The sequence below is a fragment of the Glycine max genome, chromosome 18, assembly GCF_000004515.6.
Source record: "Glycine max cultivar Williams 82 chromosome 18, Glycine_max_v4.0, whole genome shotgun sequence".
Lineage (NCBI taxonomy): Eukaryota > Viridiplantae > Streptophyta > Magnoliopsida > Fabales > Fabaceae > Glycine > Glycine max.
The window spans coordinates 10,846,064-10,862,726 of NC_038254.2; the positions used below are offsets into that span (position 1 = coordinate 10,846,064).

The 16,663-nt window shown below is 33.8% G+C and overlaps 1 protein-coding gene and 1 long non-coding RNA gene across 2 annotated transcripts; one reads left to right on the top strand and one right to left on the bottom strand.

Moving 5' to 3' along the window:
* Window positions 1–10,161: 10,161 nt before the first annotated feature.
* On the top strand, window positions 10,162–16,321 carry LOC100801832 (glucose-6-phosphate/phosphate translocator 1, chloroplastic). The gene is made up of 7 exons (XM_003551852.5): window positions 10,162–10,244; window positions 10,427–11,783; window positions 11,916–12,620; window positions 13,101–13,326; window positions 13,684–13,906; window positions 14,909–15,122; window positions 15,966–16,321. Exons 3-7 carry the CDS (start codon window positions 12,111–12,113, stop codon window positions 15,975–15,977), a joined length of 1,185 nt encoding a protein of 394 aa, XP_003551900.1. The 5' UTR covers window positions 10,162–10,244; window positions 10,427–11,783; window positions 11,916–12,110; the 3' UTR covers window positions 15,978–16,321.
* LOC106797135 (uncharacterized) lies at window positions 15,124–16,074 on the bottom strand. The gene is made up of 2 exons (XR_001386161.3): window positions 15,932–16,074; window positions 15,124–15,804 (listed from the first exon to the last, which is right to left on the bottom strand). It is a non-coding gene; the product is annotated as an uncharacterized lncRNA (long non-coding RNA).
* Window positions 16,322–16,663: the final 342 nt, after the last annotated feature.

Genomic DNA, 16,663 nt, shown 5'->3' on the forward strand with positions numbered 1-16,663 from the left:
CTGAAACAATATGTTATGAAGGTGCATCAAAGTTTTAAAGTTCTTGAAACCAAATCGCACAAATATATTGTTTGTTACCCAAATAAAAGCACAGAGCGTCCTTGTCCTTTTTATATGAGGGCAATTTTATCTAAAAGAAACTGATTCATGGAAAGTAACACAATGGGGTGGACCACACACATGTCTAAATATGAGTATAACACAAGATCATGACAAGCTTGATTCAGATTTAATTGTCACTTGTGTAGTAAGTACGTTTTTAATGTTCATATTATCCTACTTTTGCATTTTTGGTTATTTAAATTTATTTATTTTATTAACAGACATGATTAGAGAAGATTCATCAATAAAAATTTCTTTGATTCAAGAAAGGATAAACAGTGAATTTGCCTATAAGGTTTCGTACAAAAAAACATGGATGGCAAAACAAAAAGTGATTGCAATTGAATATGGCGATTAGGAAGAGTCATATGCCAAACTTTCATCGTGGCTAAAACACATGCAAAATAATTCTTTTGGATCCTATTTTCAAATACTGCATGACAATTTTATTGTTGGGAATAGGGTGAGTCGTGAACACCGTCAGTTTCATGGATTATTTTGGACTTTCGGTCAATGTAAAAAGGCTTTTAATTATTGTAAGCCAATTATACAAGTTAACGGCACACATTTATACGGGAAATATCATGGGACCTTGTTAATGGTCACATCATAAGATGGAAATGGTGGTGTTCTTCCTCTAGCATTCGCCATAGTCGAAGGTGAAACAATAACAGCGTGGTCATGATTTTTGGCACACTTGCGTGAACACCTGACAAATAAAAATGGTATTTGTCTCATATCTGATCGTCACGCGAGTATAAAGTCTGTTGTTGCTAACGAAGCACTTGGTTGACAAGCTCTCCACGCTTATCAATTTTACTGCGTCCGACACATAGCAAGCAATTTCAATCGCAAATTCAACAATGCCAAACAAAAAGAAATGTTGAAGAAATTGGGTAAGATTTAATTTCTAATATGATGTTAATTTAAGTATCATCTATACTTAAAATTATTGTTGCTAACTAATTTTATGCAGCCTACACTCCTTGCAAGAATACATTTGATCAAAATTTAGAAAAATTTCGTCAATTGAGTCCAGCCATAGCAACATGGATTGATCACATTTCAAAGGAAAAATGGACCATGGGCTTATGATAAAGAAGGGTGTAGATATGGTCACATGACAACCAATCTCTCAGAATGTGTAAATAAGGTATTGAAGGATTGTCGCAACATAACGATTACAGCTTTAGTGAAATCAACATATAGTAGGTGTCGAAAGTACTTTGTTGATCATGGTCGCCAAGCCCAAAGAAAATTAAATGCAGGACAAGTATATTGTTCTAAGGTTGTTAAAGAACTTCGAAAAAATCAAGAACAAGCTTGTTTGCACATCGTCCGCATCTATGATATCCACTCAACAAGGTTTGAAGTAGAGGAGACCTTCAATCCTAGAACGCAACGTGGCGGACAAAAGTGGGTAGTTAACTTGAATGACCATTATTGTCAATGCGGAAAGTATTCTGCACTTCACTATCCATGTTCACACATTATTGCTGCTTGTGGTTACGTGAGCATGAACTAGTTCCAATATGCAAATGTTGTTTACACGAATGACCACATCTTAAAAGCTTACTCTGCACAATGGTGACCTCTTGGGAATGAAGCAACAATTCCTCCTTCTGATGGCTCATTGACACTTATCCCTACTCCAAGTACAATTCGTGCGAAAGGTCGGCCAAAATCAACAAGGATGAGGAATGAGATGGATTGACTCGAACCATCTGAGCACCGACAAAAATGTAGTAGATGTGGAAGACAAGGACACAACAGGCGTCGATGTCCAATCTGAATGTGAAAGTTGTTAAATTAATTGATTTATGTATTTTGTTTGTCTACTTCAATGAAATGGTAGCTATCCATCATCAGTTTGTTTTTTAAATTACTTATTATTATATTTTTGTGTGCGACATAAACTGCATCAATTGGTTAATATTCATAACATAAATGATAATAAAAGTCTAAAATTTAAATTAAAAACATACAATAAAATATTTAAATACTAATATGAAAATCAATCGTCATGATGTCCATGATGACGTGAGGATGTGCCACATGGTTGTTTCCATTTTTGTGCGTGTCTATCAAGATTTCTTCTGCCACGATGTCTCCTATCTTCAACTTGATCAGCCTCAGCAGAAAACTGGTGACGTAAATCAACACCTAATAATTCATCCATATCAGGTATTGCTCCGGGTACATTCCATTGAGTACCTAATAGGGCATTAGGTGTTGGAACTAGAGCATGACGTTGCAAGGGGTCATAGTAGGCCATGAAAAATTGGGATATGTCTCCGCAGCACCACCTGATGAATGTTCGCTTGCAGAAGTATTACTTTGATGACCTTCGAATGGATACTGATACATCTGTGCTGGATACTGAGAAAATGTTGGTGGTGTGTAATACATTCCATGGCCATGCTCTACCATCTATAGGTACAAATATGGTTCCGCTTCAACAGCCTCCCTTCGTTTGGCTATGCTGTGAGTTTCAACACTTGATTGGAGAATATTAAACTCTTGTGTTGGAAATTCATGTTCTGTTGGTGGACCGTGTGATAGAGGTTCAGTGATTCTCTGCAACTTCAGCTTATAATTATTAGGTGTTCAAATTAATGGACTAAAATTTCATAAATAATTTAAACTTAAATATTTAGAAAAAAAAATTAAAAATACTAATATAGTTGTGTTTGCATTTTTAGAGTCAACAAACATCTTCATTTTTTGTCTATACCACACCATATAGTCGGACTTAAAACTCAGTAGGCCTTTTTGTCGAGGATAACCGTCAACCCTAAAATCAACCCGATTGTTCCATTGATTGATCATTGGGCCTAACAGTTGGCCCCAATTTTCATCATGTTTACCTTTCAATGTTATGCTATGAATATTAAAGGGTTGCGAATGACACCGTGGAATTGGTTGTTGCATTCCAAATTGTCTCAACACTTTATCAGGTTGGTGCCACTCAATAACTTGGAAACAAATTAGTGGCACCGCTACACATCATGCTACACTTCCAACTAAACAAATTGGAGACAACACTGACATAACACACAAACTGCATATAATTCCAATTTTGTTTATTTTCAGTGAAATATGACATATTATTTATTATTTAAGCAATGCATTTAAATGTTCTTACCTCATGTCATTTCATAATATCTAATTTGTGACGAAAAAGTATCAAATCATCATTGCCGATATGTTGATTTCCCCGTCGCAACCACCTAAAAAAATTATAAATTAATATAACTTACATTATTAATTATTTTAAAATGAAATCTAATTTTTTAAACGACTAACTTGTGTCCAAGTCGTTTATTTTCTATTAGTGGAGGAGTCCTCTTTGGAGTCAAACTTGTACATCGTTCTCATGTCCACATTTGTATTAAGACGCACATACCTCCAATTGATTTAATTTTATAATTGGTGGCGTTGCAGATCTCTCTATATAAATAAGCAAGTATGGTAGCTCCCCATGCATACGTGCTGCTCTCTCTAAAGTCCCGTAAAAATTATAGGTACCTTACCGAAACTTTGCTACTGCCTTTGTCAACAAATAAGACACCTCCAATGAATCTTAGGATCCATGCATGGGTAAACCTTTCTACTTGTTGTAAGTTGCCGTCATGGTTATTTAATTGTGGAAAATGTTGAGCCAGCCAACCTAATTTAATCAAACTACCTTGAAATTCACCTTCTTCTGGTCTGACCCCTAACAATTCTCCACATAAATCAACCCAATTAAGGTTTGTTGGACCAATTAATGGTGACACATCCACATGGAGACCTAATAAAACAAATGCCTCTAGAAGAGTAATAGTGCACTCTCCGCATCTCATGTGAAAAGTATGTGTTTCCGGCCTCCATCTTTCTATCAAGGTGCTAATTAATGCCGCATTTATTTTTAAATATCCCATTTTCATAATCCAGTAAAAACTAGATTGCCGAAGTAGAGGAATAATTTCGTCTGGTATTTCTTCTTGACCTTGGTATGTGGGGACAACTCGTCTAATGTGTAATTTTCTATCTTCTTCCTCATTCCAAATATGCTGTGAAACATGCTTATCTTGCATCCATAACATGTCACCATCAACTGGATCAGATTTAATTTTTATATTTGACGAAGATGATGAAGAAGATGCCAAATATGGATTGTGGCCGAACCAGTATAAAACTGTGTTTGCATTCTCTCTTCCCTTATCTTATTTATTATGCTGTGAAACATGTTTATCTTGTCCCTGTGTGGTTCAGACTTTGTAAAGGATTTTACAAAGATAGTGGAAATCTCAAGTGGGTTGCTTGAGTACTGGACGTAGGCACGGATTGTGGCCGAACCAGTATAAAACTGTGTTTGCATTCTCTCTTCCCTTATCTTATTTATTTTGTTGCAATCAATTGTGTCTTGCATGTTTAAAGAACATTGTTAAATTGATTGTTGTTGCTTCTTCTATATTCTAAGCCTATCCCTCTTAAGATTATTGAGGCCACAAGGTCCAACAAGTGGTATCAGAGCAGGATTCTTGTATAAAGTTTAAAAACTTCAAGAATAGATATGGTCTCATCCAAATTTCCATTTTCTGAGGGAAATTCTATCAATAGGCTCTTATGTTCAATGGTGAGGGTTATCATTATTGGAAAACCCAAATACAGATCTTTATAGAAGCCATAGATCTAAAGATATGGGAAGCCATTGAATTTGATTCCTATATTCCTACAATGGTAGAGAGAAATGCAACTATATAAAAAAAAACTAGAGAAGAAAGAAGATGATGATGAAAGAAGAAAGAAGAAGATTCCTCTTTAGCCCCAAAATGCTAAGTGCGATCAAATTGGGCACATGAGATTCAATTGTCCTGTGTTTAAAAGAAGAATGGAAAAATCCGACAAGATGAATTTCAAAGGGAAGAAAGAAAAGAAAGGATACATCACTTGGGAAGATAATGTCATAAATTATTCAAGTGATTCAGAGTAGAAAATCATAAGTCTGGGTATCATGATGAAAGACTATGAAAATGGAGAAGAGCAAAGTCGATACATTGATAGCAATTTCTCCAAACACATGACATGCATCAAAGTTTATTCATATTTCTCTCCAAGATAAATGAATATGCGATATATGGAGACAACAAACAAAGGTCACTTGATCAACAACCCCAACAAGTAATATCAAATGATACCAACAGGTCACTTGTCTTTGATTGATTACTTTTGATGCTTGCTTTCTACTTGAGTTTAGACTGTCCTTGATGATTGTGATTGAATTTGATTGACTGTGTTTGATGATTGATTGATTGTATTTTTGATTGTGTGTTTGATTGTATTGTCTTTGATGTTTGTTCCTGATTGAGTTTTTGATTGTTTTTAAAGAATCTATTAAACTTTTCAAATTAGTTTCATGTTTTAAGAAAACTATTTCAAATTTAGAAAAGGAAATTTTGAAATTGAAATTTGAAATTGAAAATTGAAATTTGAAAAGTTAAATTTGAAAATTGAAAATTGAAAATTAAAATTTGGAAGTTGGAAGTTGGAAGTAGTTATTGGAAGTTGAAAGTTAAAAATGGAAGTTGGAAGTTGGAAGTGGAAGTTACTGGAAGTTGGAAGTTGGAAATGAAAGTTATTGGAAGTTGAAAGTTGAAAATGGAGGTTGGAAGTTGGAAGGGGAAGTTACTAAAAGTTGAAGTTGGAAGTTGGAATTTGAAATTTAAAATTTAAAATTTAAAATTTAAAATTTGAAATTTGAAATTTGAAATTTGAATTTTGAAATTTGATTTTTTTTTAATAATAGAAATTATTGTGTATAGTTAGTTGATTGTTAATTTAATTAATTTGATTTGAAATATTTGATTATTGATTGTATTTGATTGTGTTTGATTGATGTGTTATTGTACTTGTTTTTGCTTGATTAATATTGAATGATTGTTTTAATGCCTTTTGGTATCACTTGATTCTCATACATTTCAACAAGTGGTAACATCTTTCTCCTCTCTATTCATGATTTGTTTTTGATGTTGACAAAGGGGGAGAGAAAGATAAAAGATAAAATAGTAAGAAAAATTATCTATTGTTTTATGAGACAACTTTTTATATATGAAAAATATGAAATCTTCAATTGTCTCATATAAGCAATCATTGTAAAACCAAGGGGGAGTAAACTATATGCAAATAGATATTTTCTTTGTTGTTGCTCCTAACCTACAGGTGGTTGTCATCATCAAAAAGGGGGAGAATGTAAATCATGAAGATTTTGATGATATCAAGAAGAATTTGCTTGAGAAAGAGGGAGATGTAAATCATGCAAGCTTTGATGGTGTCGAGAAGAAATCACATGTTTGTCATCATCAAAAAGGGGGAGAATGTGAATGTATGTATACATGATTTTGATGATGTCAAAGAAGAATCTAACAAGGCTACTTCAAATGATAAGCATTTGCTTCAAGAATAATTCAAGATTGCTTCAACAAACAAAGCCTTGTTTCAAGATTCACTAAAGACCAAGCCTTGCCTTAAAACAAAGTGCTTTCAAGACATGCAAGGCTTTGGTAATCGATTACCAGGAAGTGTAATCGATTACCCGAAGACAGGGTTGAGAAATAGCTGTTGAAAAAGGTTTTGAATTTGAATTTTCAACATGTAATCGATTACCATATGTCTGTAATCGATTACCAGCAACGAAACTTTGGAAATTCAAATTCAAAAGTCATAACCCTTCAAATTATAACTGTGTAATCGATTACACAAACATTGTAATCGATTACCAGTGGAAAGTTTTCAGAAAATCTGCCAACAGTCACATCTTTTCATTAGATTTGTGAATGGTCATCAAAGGCCTATAAATAGGTGACTTGGGCACGAATTTTAGAGAGAGTTTTGCTTGGAAAAAGTGTCTTATCCTCTCAAAAGACAACGAGAGAGATTCCAAAAGAACTTCATTGTCAAATGCTCTCTCAAAAGAAATCCTTGACCAAACACTTGCAAAATCTATAAGGATTCTTACATAATCTTCATTGTAATATTCTTCTCTTGAAGAGAGAATTCTTCTTCTATTCTTCTTATTCAATGAGATTGGTTAAGAGACTGTGAGTCTCTTGTTGTAAAGCATCTGAACACAAGGGATGGGTTGTCCCTATGTGGTTCAGACTTTGTAAAGGATTTTACAAAGATAGTGGAAATCTCAAGTGGGTTGCTTGAGTACTGGACGTAGGCACGGGTTGTGGCCGAACCAGTATAAAACTGTGTTTGCATTCTCTCTTCCCTTATCTTATTTATTTTGTTGCAATCAATTGTGTCTTGCATGTTTAAAGAACATTGTTAAATTGATTGTTGTTGCTTCTTCTATATTCTAAACCTATCCCTCTTAAGATTATTGAGGCCACAAGGTCCAACACAAATATGCTGTGAAACATGCTTATCTTGCATCCATAACATGTCACCATCAACTGGATCAGATTTAATTTTTATATTTGACGAAGATGATGAAGAAGATGCCATTAATACTGCAAAATAAAATATAATACAATAGCTGACAAATTTTTTTATAAAATATTTGTACACAATATAATAAAATTAAGTACATTTATAAAAATTAAATTAAATATATATAAAAAATATTAATGACACCATAAATATATTATACAAAATAAATTAAAATATATGCAAAGAAGTTAAACAAATAATAACACAATAAACATTATAAAAGCTAAATTCAATTCAATATATGCACAAAAATTAATAAACAAATAACAGAATATATATATATATATATATATATATATATATATATATATATATATATATATATATATATATATATATAAACAGAATAATAACTTAGCATAAATACTTTTATAATATTAACATATTGATAATAAATAATACCAAAATATATATGTAAAATAAATATATCATACACCTCTATAATGGACCTTGTATTTTGGTTAGTTTGGGAAAAAGAATAAAATTGTCTCCTATTTCGATTGACTAACAAAAATATATTTTTGTTTATTTATTTGGGTTATAGGAATTTGAATTTTTACCTTTCATTTTCTTACAACATTTAAAATGAGGGATTGAGGGATTTTGAGTGACTAGTTTGTGGTAGGACTAAAAATCGGTGTGTGAAAAACTTGTGACTGTATTTTATTGTTTCCGTGACCAATCAACATGGTAGAGACATTAGGAAGATAATGATAAAAATAAATTATATACAGATTTCTCACATTTTACATATGAAAAATTATAAATATTATTTTCTTACTATGTTTTAAGTAAAAAATATATCGATGACTAATTTCTAATACGAGAGACTATTTTTAAGATATTCATATTCAATTATATTTAAATAAACATAATATTAATACCAAATACCGATCCTAAGGCTTGTGGGAATGCACTCTTAGAGGATTGCAATTTCAACACCTCAATTAAAATTAATATTAATATTAAAAAATGTAAAAAATTATAAGATGAGAAAAAATTTCAGTCAAATTTTAACTGTTTATAATTAATCATTTCTAAGTGTATTTTTTAAACACACCTAGCTAATACTATCTATAATTTTTTTATAAGAAATAAGATTAGTTTATTTTTACACTAGACTTCATATGTAAAATTTGATAAACAATATTGGATGATTTAACTGTTGAATTCAATTATATTTTATTTTAAATAGAATTACTAAGTGAAATAACTACGAAAAATTAGACACATATTATTCGCGCAAAATGTAACTGCTTTTAACTTAAAAAGAAAGTTTTACCTAATATAAAAACTAAATAAAATTATTGTTCAGTAACAATAATATAAAAATTGAAGTGGATGACAAATATATCATATATTACTGGATTGAAGCGTTTCGCTACCACTAGCGGAATAATTCGCATTGAAGGTTGAACCGGGATTGAAGCTTTTCGCCACCACCACTAGCGGAATAATTTGCTTGAAGGTAGAACGTGGAGAAAATCTTGAAGGAGTGTGTGTATTCTGCACACACAATGGTTAAATGGAGTTGGTCGCTCCCACCTTCAAAAGAAATAATGGCTATGCCTGCAACTTCTGAAAAGGCTACATGCTTCAACCAAACAATGGCTGCAAGCTTCTGAAAAGGGTACAATGGTTGGGGCTGGCTAAGCATGCACATGAAAATGGGAGGTGTTTCACCATTGAGGATGGCGACATTCATGTGTTTCGCCAATGGTGATGGTGAAACCTATGGTGGACTCGCTGGCAGGAATGATGACATGCATGGACATGTGTTTCACCGATGGTGATGACAAAATTCATGGTGTTTCGCCAGTGTAGATGGCGATACACATGACACTCACGTGAACCTGCTACACTGACATGGATGCATACAATGTTATTACATGTTTAATGATAAAATAAGTGTTTTGTCAATAGAAATGACAAAATTCTTACAAAATCCTTACAAAATAGATCCCCCAAGGAAAATATTTGAAAATGAATCATTTTTAAAAATAAGTTTTTAAAAGAAACCCTAGGATTATTTTAGCCTGTTAAGTCGTTTGTTGAAAGAGAGAAGATTTTCCAGTGAAAAATATCAAGCTGCAAAAGAGACATGACGTCCCAAATGACAAGAAGAAAAGAAAAAGGAGATCGACGCATTTTGTTGTATTTTATTTCAATTTAAACATGCCTGTCATAATCCTCATTCATCATAACTATTAATTAGATCTAACTCACTATATTACACCACATTTTTCCTAAAAATAGTTTATCTTTTTCACCCTATTCTTTGTCCTCATTTATTGTAGAAGTCACCTTTATGTTTCGTGAGGTGCACCGACGGTGTTTAGCAATCATAGCTTTTATGGGAATACGCGTTCCCTTTGCTTTTCTTGGGAGTTGAGATCTTTTGTCCACGTGGTCACGCCCCAACCGTTAGTTTGGGTTGGGTTTATTCATCCCCAACCGCCAGATCTTGACTCTTCCCGCTTCATGGGTTGTTGAGCCGAATGTGCCATCGGCTTTGACGCCACTGACCCACAACCCTGGTACCGTATAAATAGGCACATTGGTCATTTTCTCTTCTGCTGTTTGCTGTGTGTCAAAGATTTGCTGAGCTTGGAAGGTTGTTCTCTAAAGTACGAAGGTGACTTCTACGTGTGAAGAAGATGAAGGTGTCATCTACATTCTTTAACTTGCTTTCCTGCGTGGTCGTTCCTTTATCTATTATTTGTGGTCAAGTTCTATTTTCTTGTATTCCTCCCTTTTTCTTCTTCGCTCTTTTTTTTTTTTTTGTGTGTGTGTGTGTGTGGAATGCACTGGTTGAGCGTCGCCTAAATTTGGTTGTGCTTTTCAGGAGACGAGGGTGACGACCATCGCATTCATACGACAAAATCTATTTGTGCAACTTCTTCATCTACCCTTCCTTTGATAGGGGAAATCGAAGCCTATGAGTGGACATTTTCATCCGAGCATGTGTGTGCCGAGAATATGGATATGGATGATCAGGCATATTTGTGTCCAATGATGTTGTTGTTGCATCTGATGGTGAAGTCAAAGCCGGTAATGACAATGTCGATGCTAGTAGGGAATGTGTTATGAGATTTTCCTATTTTGGGGGTATGGATGATTTGCCTGATGGAGAGGTTGAAGTGAATGGTGAGGAAAATAGCGGAAACACGGTTCCGATGCTAGTAGGACCCCGACTGTTAATGTGTTTTTGCATTACTTCTTTGTTTGCCAAAATCCTAAGGTAGATATGTCTTTGAGCGATGTCTGCGCCGGGGTCTCTTGGCTACCTATTCCAACAGCATCAAATCCTTTAAAGACCGATTTTTTCGTGCTAATTATCCATATAGCAGTGAAATATATAAAATAGCTTGTAAGATTTCATCTTCTTTTTATAATTAGTTATCGTAGGACATTCAAGTTATATTAAATTTCACTCATTTTTTTTTACTTTATTATTAGCATGTTTTCTTTTCATATTTTTATAAAATTGAGAAAACCTCTTGTTGTTATATTTTATACGAAACGAAATTACCAAAAAAGAAAATAAAATCTTCATCGTAAAGACAATTTTTCTATTTAAAAGAAAATTACAAAACAAAAATCGTGTTTAAAAGCACCATTTCTTTATAAGAAATTATCTTTGAGATCTAGATATACCCATATCGGTAATTTACTTGGAATATACCCATATCGGTAATTTTATAAGAAAATTAAACCCTTTTGGTAATTAAGCCCAAGAGAGGTACATGACATCTGTTATAGTTACGGGTTTTTCCATGTTGGAAAAATATACTAGTACTTGAATGTGACAGAGAATACATAAGTAGGATATAAAATATAAAATATGATGTAATAAAAGAGAGAAATAAAAGGGTTTTTAACGAGATGTTTAAATTAGAAGTAAAAAAAAAAAAACAATGTTTAAATTTATAGGATGTGTCATTATTCTCTTTCATTTTGGACTGAGTTTTCAAAGGTCTTACTTTGTATCTTTCGTTTCTTGATATTCAATGCCGTCATCAAACCCAAACCCGAGAGAGAGGAAGTAACAACACTGACCCTCACCGTCACGTATCCGCCACCAAACCCCACAAACACAGTATTCCCATCTTGTTTTTATTATTTATACGGTAAACAAAACACAACACACCAAACATCATTCGACCATACACATTGCTGTTCACCATTTTCAATTTTCTAAGGTAAGATTCCAAGACATCATTCCCTTTCCTTTATTTTTCTTTTTCTCCTATGCTTTTGAGTGTCGTCTTGAATTTTCTGCTGAAAAATCTCCTTTTTATTTTTTAATTATTATTATTATTATTGTTTTGCAGTGGTTTGGCTTGGTTTGACATACATAAACCTTTCAAGATCTCAGAGGGGCAGAAGATCAAAGCCAAGACATCCTCTCGTATATAAAGAGTGTCTCTGATTTGATCTTTGTTTCTTCTCTTTCTCTCGTTTGAGATTTTTCAGTACTCCACCAAGGTTTTGTCAGAAAAGCTTGAATTTTTCGCCTACCCTTTACAATGATCTCTTCGTTGAGACAGCCTGTTGTAGGGATCAGTGGTTCTGATCTTCTTTTGAGGCAAAGACATGCAACTCCAATTAAGGCAAGGTCGTTTTTACCCTCTTTGTCAAGAGAAAAGGGTCAAGGATCTCTTGTTTCAGTTCAAAAGCCACTCCACATTGGTGCTTCTCTTGGTGTTGGAAATTTTGTGTCAGTGAAGAGTGATGCTAAAAGGGGTGATTTGGTGAAGTGTGAGGCCTATGAGGCAGACAGATCAGAGGTTGAGGGTGCAAGCACACCGTCAGAGGCTGCAAAGAAGGTAAAAATTGGGATATATTTTGCAACCTGGTGGGCTCTGAATGTGGTGTTCAATATTTATAACAAGAAGGTTCTGAATGCCTACCCTTACCCTTGGCTTACTTCAACTCTCTCACTTGCATGTGGGTCTCTTATGATGTTGATCTCTTGGGCCACTGGGATTGCAGAAGCCCCCAAGACTGATCCTGAGTTTTGGAAGTCTTTGTTCCCTGTAAGTTTTAATTGGTATTTTTGTTTGTTTATTGAGGGAAAGAAAAATTGATGGGAGGAAGTGAAAGCTTTGTTTTTGCTTGCTCTTGTTTTTTTTTTTTTGTTCTGGGGAAACAAGGTTTTTCTTTTTAGCAATTTTTGCACACATATCTGGATATGTTGGTTGATTCCAGAATAAAACAAAAAACAAAGTAGAGGAAATTGAGTCTGTTCCATTCAAACCTTGTGGCTGAATTGGACAGAATTAATTTTGAGAATTTTCGTTTATCAATTATGGCAATTTTCAAGTTTTGAAAGAGTGGTTTCACTTTAGCTTGAGAATTAACAAAGTTTCTTCCTCCACCCTCCAATAAAAAATTGCCCTTTAAATTGTTGGTATGAATAATTGTTTCAAAAATGTTATTGATCAATTTAGTCATTCTCCTTTATTTATCATTTTGAATGGATGATGACTTTAGTTTTTGTTTTGTTTCTCCTTCAGGTTGCTGTTGCACATACAATAGGACATGTAGCGGCAACAGTTAGTATGTCAAAAGTTGCGGTATCGTTTACACATATTATCAAGAGTGGTGAACCTGCTTTTAGTGTTCTGGTTTCAAGATTTCTTTTGGGTGAGAGCTTCCCTGTGCCTGTCTATCTGTCTTTAATTCCAATCATTGGTGGATGTGCACTTGCTGCTGTGACTGAGCTCAATTTCAATATGATCGGTAATAAACTTGTCCTTTGAAGATTTTTTTTTTAATCTTGTTAAGCACAGTAATAAGTTGGAGATAGGACGATAAACTGACATGAATCTTGAATTTGACTTGAAAAAAGATAATTTGAGTTTAATTAATTGGGTTATGTTATGGTAACGTGACTTTTTCTTTGTGTTAGTGAACTAGCCTTTACTGTATTTTGTTGTCTATTCTTGCGTGAGTTTATCCACCAAGCGCAAGGGTGATTTGCTTGTGATTTAGTTGCGTAATGGTGTCATTTATGGTTGATTGTGCTGGAACTAATTTCTCATAATTATAGTCCTCTGCACTCTCCTGACTTTAATTTCATTGACTTTTTTTTTTCAGGTTTTATGGGAGCTATGATATCGAATTTGGCATTTGTATTCCGTAATATCTTTTCCAAAAAGGGCATGAAGGGAAAGTCTGTCAGTGGAATGAATTACTATGCTTGTTTATCTATTTTGTCCCTTGCAATTCTCACACCCTTCGCAATTGCTGTGGAAGGACCACAGATGTGGGCTGCTGGATGGCAAACAGCTATGTCTCAAATTGGACCCCAATTCATATGGTAATTTCAATAAGACTACTTATATAATGTTATCTCTACTATGTTTGTTATCATGGCTACACTCATCTCTATCTGTATGTATCTCTATTTTCCATGCTCTAAGGTGATATCTGGAAAATTTCATAATATTTGATTAGGGTTTAAAGTTCAAACAACTATTATCTAAATCTTTTGCTTATTCTTATGCGGGAATGCAAAATTATTTTATATTTCCTAAATTATGGGTTCATTTGTTTTTGAAAGACACGTGTAACATCAGTACGGGGAAAGGTGGAATAGACCTGTAGAGCAAACTTAGTTTCCTGTTCTGCCTGAGACATTTCAGTGTTCCTGGTCACAAGTCCCGACCATCAAACTGAAGATGACTTAAATTGTTGGTAGTTAGCGAGGATATCTGGCTTTTTCATCTTTATGTTTAATAAAGTCATTTGTTTTTAAGAGATATTGGGGCCTTGGGGGTCAATTTGATAGATTTTTATTTTGAAGTGACTTCCCATTCACATCTCTGAGTGTTGGAGATCCTATATTAACAGCATTATTCAATTGGCTTGCATATTCATACCTTACCTGATTCCTTAATTATTTATTTGCCCTTTATAAATTGGAGAAAATATGAACTAACTTTAGGGATTTGATGTAGTATATATAGAATGAATGATATCATTTAATTCTGGCTAGAATATGTCAATTGTCAACTTCATTCTTTTCTGCCACAAAAAGATTATACCATGTCGTTATGCTAATTTGAGACTTGCAGGCTGATAGATTGTCTGAGCAAGGCAATGGATTGATTATCAAATACCTGTTTTGTATATGTTGTAATTTGAATGAAAGACTACCCCTTTAGTGCAGTTTAGTTTAAATATTGTAACTGAACATATAGCTTTCATTTCTGAATTCTGATTGAGTTGTCTGTTGTTTTCATCCTCTATCTTTTGAGTCTGAGCTTCTGCTCTTCTCAATATTATGACTAAATGTATGGCTGACAATTGTACACAACAGGTGGGTAGCTGCTCAAAGTGTATTCTATCATCTATACAATCAAGTGTCGTACATGTCTCTGGATCAGATCTCTCCCTTGACGTTTAGCATTGGAAACACCATGAAACGTATATCTGTCATTGTGTCTTCCATTATTATCTTCCACACACCAGTTCAACCCATCAATGCTCTTGGTGCTGCCATTGCTATCCTTGGAACCTTCTTGTATTCACAGGTATTTTCTATTATTCATTTTTTTTTTAATTTTTTTATGTATATCATTGCTTATTGATCTTTTGGCAGGCCATATTATTTACTGCTAAAAGAAAAATGCTATTTATACTTGAAATATTAATCACATACTGTTACATATTATTGGTTTGAGGATTCATTAGAGAGAATGTGTTTAGGCCTTAGGGTGGTTGTTGATGCTCATTTATGTGGACTAGCACATCAAAGTGGTGAACCCTTTGCATTGTTAAACTATCTGGACTTCAAACTGTCAAATTTTATATGGGTTTTGTTAACTGGAAGAATTTTGATTTGGTAAGAGTTTACAGTGGAGAAAAAAAAGTGGTTCATAGGGTGGAGTTGGTTATCAACGATTCAGCGTGCCTCATGTTTTGCCCTCCCATCTGATGAATGCTACTCTGACTGAAGTTAGGTGAATTGGTGTTTTATTGGTAGCTTGATTTTGAAATGCCTCCTAATCCTTTTGGTTCATACATTGAACCTGCCTTTACTCATTCCTTTTTCCAAGTCAATTTCAACTTAAGTTGGCTTACCTTCAGGACCCTCCAAAGTTGACCACACCAAATACTTGAGCATATGCTTTGGTTCTTCACAGTGAGGCTTCTAATAGGAGCATCTATGGTTATATGATGGTACCTTGAATGTAGTTCCCATGTGGGTGGAACCTTGGAAAATGGACAAAAAGAAGAGTTAGAAACAAAGTAGAATATTGATTACTATTAGATTATGCGTTTCTCTAAGATAATTGTGTGCTTTTCTTTTAGAAATAATGATTTATTCTGGTAGGTATACTTGTGCTTATTTGTTGTTCTACTGATTTCTGCAGGCGAAACAATAGAGTTGGGGAACTAAGATTCCTCTAGGGACTTGTTTGTTACTGTTCTTCATGCTCAACCACGGACAAGGAAGTTGATTTTGTAATGTGTCACTGCTGGAATTTTGTAATACTAGGATGATCTGGCTGTCAGTCCATCTGTAGATATAATAATAAGAATAATGCTGCTGAGGAAACGTTATCATAATACAGATGATTAGGTTTTTTTTTTTTTTTTTGAATTTCTGAAATGCCAATGATTTGAAATAAATGCCTTTTGTTTATATAGTATGAGAAGAATTTCTCAAGACATTGTTTACTATAAGGAGCTTGCAATAAAGTGATGCCTATGATCAATTTGATGCTCACTTGTCATGATTCACATAATATATAAATGTTTTATGTTGTTAGTTAGTTAAGATGCAAATTGGGGTTTAATATTTTGGGTCATTGTTACCTTTTTAAAGTTATTCTTAGGGAGGTGCATTGTGGTCCTTTCATATGTATATGCCCTTTGACCCTTTCCATGTGATGTGTGTTAGTTTTGTGTAGTGAGAAAGCGACTCTTAACTTTTCTAAAGGACGTGTTCCCATTATACATGTCTTCGTTTAGGGTTGATATTTGCATTTAATTCATACAATAATTAATTTGAGAAAATTCGAGCATTGATTCAGGATGTGGGGGCATATTTTCGGTTTGATTCAGGCCT